A 5,234-nucleotide genomic window follows, 5' to 3' on the forward strand; every position below is an offset into this window, starting at 1 on the left:
ACGTAAACTTCTGGCTCTGGTAGAGGACTTGCGGTTCAAGCTATTGATGACTAGGCTCCATCTTTAGTCTGAAGCCAGATCCTCTATTCCAGTTTTCTTCTGTCTGGTTTAACTCCGCCCCCCCTTGGAGCAGCTGTTGTAACAACTGTATTGTTTCTAAACTTTTGTGTAAGCTAAACCTTTGACTTAGTGTGATGTCATCCATAGAAAATGGTTGACTTTGGGTTCCAACCAAATTTACTTGAGAAAAAAAAGATTATCAAGAACATGTGAAAAAAAGGTATCAGAGCAAGAAGGGTTATTCTGACTAATTATTTCCTGTTTGGAACACCAGGGGGGCGGAGTCACACAGTCCAGTTCTTTGACAGTTTTCTGATCCAAACTGTGTCGCTCTGATCTGAACTGAACCGAATCATCAGCGGACTGTTGGAAACCTTAGAGGTGTCTGCCGTTTCTCCTGAAGTCTTTGCTCCTACAGGTGAACCGAGGGATTAAAGGCGTGGTGAAGGACGTGGAGGGAAACCCGCTGCCGAACGCCACCGTCTCCGTGGAGGGAATCCAGCACGACATCAGAACTGGTAAGGCGTAAAGGTTTGATGTTTTCACGCAGACCCATCCTGACCATTGTCCCACCGCAGCCGCAGGCGGAGACTACTGGCGCCTCCTGAACCCCGGAGAGTACAAGGTGACGGCCAAAGCCGACAACTACACCCCCCAGACCAGGCTATGCCTCGTGGGCTACGAGGCTGGAGCCACGCCCTGCGGCTTCACCTTAGCCAAGTCCAACTGGAGTCGCATCAAACAGATCATGGCGCTGCACGGCAACAGACCCATCCGGCTGGTGAAGCAGCCAAAGGCAGCGGCCAGGACGACATCGCCCCCCAGCACCACCGCTGCCACGGAAACGCAGGCCAACTCCCAGAACGCAGACCGACTCAGGCGCCTGCGACTCATGCGTCTGCGCAGGCTGCGCCAGCAGCAGAGGTCGCACATACTCAGAACCACAACAACAACGACGACGACGACGACAACAGCAGCGCCTAAAACCAAGACGACCACCTCCTGGTACGACCCGTCCTTCGACAGCTGGCTGACGGAGAACCCGTTTGACAGCTTCGACTCGCAGCCAACGCAGGACTATCCCTTTGAACACACCTTTGACTGAACAGCAGCAGCATCTCAATGAAATATTTGATTAAAAAAGTCAAAGTAGGAATAAAAAGTCTCTGCTGAGCAGAAACTTTAGGAAATGAGAACCTCCAGAACTTTCTCTGCTTCCATCACTTTCCTAGCTTCACAGTGTAATAGCAGGCTTCAGTGTAACTGATGTTAGAAATAAAAAATGACCTTATTTTTGAAGGAAAATGTTTGGGTTTTTTGTCGGTAAACAAAAACCCTCTGTTGCTAAGGAAATCCAAACATTTACTTTTTCCGTTTCTTTTAAAATTGACATTGATCTAATTGTCAGTCCCAGTTGACCAAAAAAATTAAATGGTTGCTATGGAGATAAACCAAAAGAAGACCGGCATTTATAAAGATGACTTTTGTAAATCTTTTACGTGTTTGGAATGTCTGAGATTATTTTGTTACACGATATTAAATCTTATAGAGTGTAAATAATAGAAACATATTTTCCACTTTCATCCAGGAAACAAAAACATTCCAAATGCTTTGGTGAAACTTTTTTAAATTGATCAGCCACATTCAAAAGGTCTCTCTAGGTCATGTGTGTCAAAGTCACGGCCCGGGGGCCGGATCTGGCCCTCTGGGTAATTCTATCCGGCCCTCCAGATAGTTTTATTTTATTGCGTGGGGGGGCGTGGCTACGTTGTGGAGGCCAGTGTGATGTCACCGGTCCTCAGGACTGACCCAGGGACCTCACAGACACTAAAGACTTCAGAATGCTAACCGTCGAGCAAAAGCGAATCCAACTTTAGAAAATAAAACGTCGACATTTGTTGGGTTTTAGGACGACGTTTTTCGTTGTTTTTGTTCAGTTTTTAGTAGAAATACAGATTTTTTTATTCTCTGCAGAAACAGAATCATGACTGTGTTCTGCAGACAATCCTAATAAGACATTTCATCCAAAGACCATATGAATCCATCTGGACTGAACTGACTGCAGACTTTATGATCAGACTGATGTTAAATTGGAAACAAAGCGATGACTTCCTGTTTACAGATTCTGGATGTTTGGGAAATGTTGGGATGTTCTGGATTTTTCTATTGGAGTCAAAAGGAGCCAAACCGTTCAGACACAAACGTCTTGTTGTGTCGTCGCTGCGTCGCGTCACCAACAGGAAGTTCAGACGTCCCAAAGATATCCCAGAATCCTTTGCTCCTCTTCAGGCTCATCTGCAGACCAGGAATCTGAAACGAACAGAAGGAAGGTGAAACGAACCCAGACTGAACTTTTACCGGCTGTTTTCTGCTGTTTCTCTGTGGAGTCAAAGCTGGTTTTTCTGGAGACCTTCTGAGCGAGCAGATCTTCTCCGCCGCTCAGCGCCGCCGTCTGCTGTTAGTGCAACGATAAAAGCTGATTGAACTCCGGAGGTTTGATCTGAAATCATGGATGTTTCTGTTCCATCAGTCGTGTTCAGTTCTCTCTCTGTTGAGTTTTAAAGGTTTTTCTTCTCACCAACATCCGTCCATTGAATGAATCCATGAAAACGGTTCGTTTGGAGCACACTGGCGGTAATGAATATTTTTAAGTGTTTAGTCAGTTACTTAAAAACAGCAGCTGGAATGCACAGAAAGAAGTCGGACTGAGTTCTTAGGGTCTCTCTAGGATCGACCTTGAGCTCATGGAAAACAGGAACGAACTTGACGAACCGCAAAAAACCACAGAAGAAAAACTGGATGTCACATCCTGTGAAATCACTAAAAGTGGGCTGAACCTTTATAACGTGAATGTAAACAAGTTTATGACCAATAATCCTGTTGGATATATTTTTGTATTTGTATCATTTTTGCTCCGATTTCTTGAAAGAAACCAATCCCAGATCCAAATGATGAAGCTGTTTTTAGCCAAAATCAAAGAAACCTGTTGTTTTTTTAGGACGTAGTTTCTGCAGAGCGGCAGAACTTCACCTCTGAGTTGTAGGCAGGACTGTAAGCGCATTGCCCATAACTGAGAGCTCTCTGTTTACACTCTACCATGGCCTTACAGACCCTCACAACCCCAACCTAACATTGGCGGTGCAACCATTGACTGTATCTGAGAACTGGACAGACTGATCCCGTCCCCTCTGGTGCCGTTTTGTTACAGTATTGAAGACCCACTCCAATTACATTTTTTTAAGTGTTTTTAAATATGTTCTTTCAGGTCCTTTCAAGTTTGATTCGCGCTCCTCAGACGGCTGCGTCTAATTCAGGCTGAAGCTGGAAAAGTGCGGCGAAGACGAAACTTTGGTTGGTGATTTTATGTGCATATATGTAACTTCGAATTTATAGGCTACAATCAAAACAGTGAAATAAAGAAAAATGAACGTTAAACAAAGAAAAAAGTCCAAAGCACATAACCTCAGAGTGAAATCTATTTCTACAGAGTAAATCCTCATCTAAAAATGTCGACAGCATGCTCCTCTTGTTGTTTTAAACTGCTGCATCGGTACATTCCATTGAGGAAAACAACAGTAGGACAATGATTGGTACATTGTTGAATTGTAAAGTAGGTGTTAAAAGGTCTTCATGGACTCATTGATGAAGTCTGCTCCCATTGGCTACCCATCATCTGTCAATCAAACCCCCCAGACGTTCGACGTCAGACCCACAAACGCTTATTGAGCCATCTGATTGGTCAATTTATAACTCTAATAACTTGTGATAATGGAAACAAATCTTTAAAAGAAAATAGGATTAGAAAAAAGAAGTTAAGCAGAAAGCAGCAGAGGAAGAATGATTATTCTGAGATATAAAATGACTGAGAAATAACTATCTGTTTCTCAATGGAAGTCAATGGGACTTTGGCCTTTTTGCAACCCAGTGGTACTTCCTATATGGAACACGGAAGGAGGGGGGCTTACTCTGTCCAGTTATTTTATATACAGTCTATGGCTACACTGTATGGAGCTAGCAAGCTCTGCTGTAGAGAGTGTAGAAAATATTGTGCATTCTCCTGATTTTCATATTGCAGAACAGATTGTGATTCTCCTGATGTTCATATATTATCAGCTGAGATTCAAAGTGGTTCACTTTCCCGTGAGAACCAAGGTCACTACCCTGCAGAAGGATGTGGGAGCTGCCCATCTCCAAAACGTGTGAACCCAAATTGTTATTACCTTATGAGGACACAGAAACTTCCGCCTGCAATATGATTGGATATGCAAATGCCTGAAATGCTTATGTCATCTGTCAATAAAACTAGCCTGTTGCTTCCGGATGACAGGATTTTGAAACACAGAGTTGTGCAGAATCTAATCCTCCCGCGGCAAAGGTGAAACGTACAAACGGGGTTTGTCTGAATATCACCCTTATCTGAACAGCGTTCCTTCCTCCGGACCCACCAGAAAGAGAACTGGGAGTTCTGCTTTCAACAATTGCTAGCGAGCTAGCGACCGTCGCTGTCCACCGGACGGCTGGCTATCGTAGCCAGCCAATCCACTGAGTGTCCATTTAAGCCAATGTGGACAAATTAAATTGGGGCCAACATTTACTGCCAGTTTTAAACCATATAGGACCCACCTGGCCTCACTGTTATCAATTTCGACCATGACGCTTCCTGACGCTCCTTCCGGGTCCTGAACTGAAGCGGGAAAGTGTCTGCCGACCTTCGGCGTTTCCTCCAAACATCTCCGCCTCCTGACCGCGTCACGCGGGCATTTTACAATCAATCGAAACCATTTTTTATCGATAGTGATCGGTAGAGTCCAGAGACAGATTCCGCCTGTTGGCGCCGCTTCCGCTTCTGCGCAGAAGCGTCCCGCCGTCGAACTGCGGCGCTGAAGAGGAGCCGCCAGTGCGCATGCGCGGATTTGAAGCCGCTCGTAAATCATGTTTTGTGACGCATTATTACGCAGCAATAACACGCAGCACGTAACACGACGTCCAAAATATGACATCAGAACGACTCTTATCTATGAAATATTATGTCATATTACAGATTAACTATCGACATGAGGCTGTATGACATCATCACCAGACCCCAGAAAAACCCTTGAGCTTCAACGGACTAACTATCGAAGCAACACAAACAGCAGAAGCTGAAAACTTTAACCCACAGCAGAAGCTGAAAA

At 44.7% G+C, this 5,234-nt stretch overlaps 1 protein-coding gene and 1 long non-coding RNA gene across 2 annotated transcripts in view; one reads left to right on the forward strand and one right to left on the reverse strand.

Moving 5' to 3' along the window:
• aebp1 (AE binding protein 1) overlaps positions 1 to 1,359 on the forward strand; it is a 16,323-nt gene extending 14,964 nt beyond the window's left edge. The window contains exons 19-20 of the mRNA XM_024298767.2: positions 479 to 578; positions 639 to 1,359. Coding sequence (XP_024154535.1) covers positions 479 to 578; positions 639 to 1,165 — 627 coding nt within the window. The 3' untranslated portion in view covers positions 1,166 to 1,359. The remainder of the gene's footprint in view (positions 1 to 478; positions 579 to 638) is intronic.
• A 595-nt stretch (positions 1,360 to 1,954) lies between these two features.
• On the reverse strand, positions 1,955 to 4,972 carry LOC112162849. Its single transcript, XR_002922170.2, has 2 exons — positions 4,684 to 4,972; positions 1,955 to 2,370 (listed from the first exon to the last, which is right to left on the reverse strand). It is a non-coding gene; the product is annotated as an uncharacterized LOC112162849 (long non-coding RNA).
• Between the last annotated feature and the right edge of the window lie 262 nt (positions 4,973 to 5,234).

This window comes from Oryzias melastigma, linkage group LG12 (assembly GCF_002922805.2).
Source record: "Oryzias melastigma strain HK-1 linkage group LG12, ASM292280v2, whole genome shotgun sequence".
NCBI classification, from domain to species: Eukaryota; Metazoa; Chordata; class Actinopteri; order Beloniformes; family Adrianichthyidae; genus Oryzias; species Oryzias melastigma.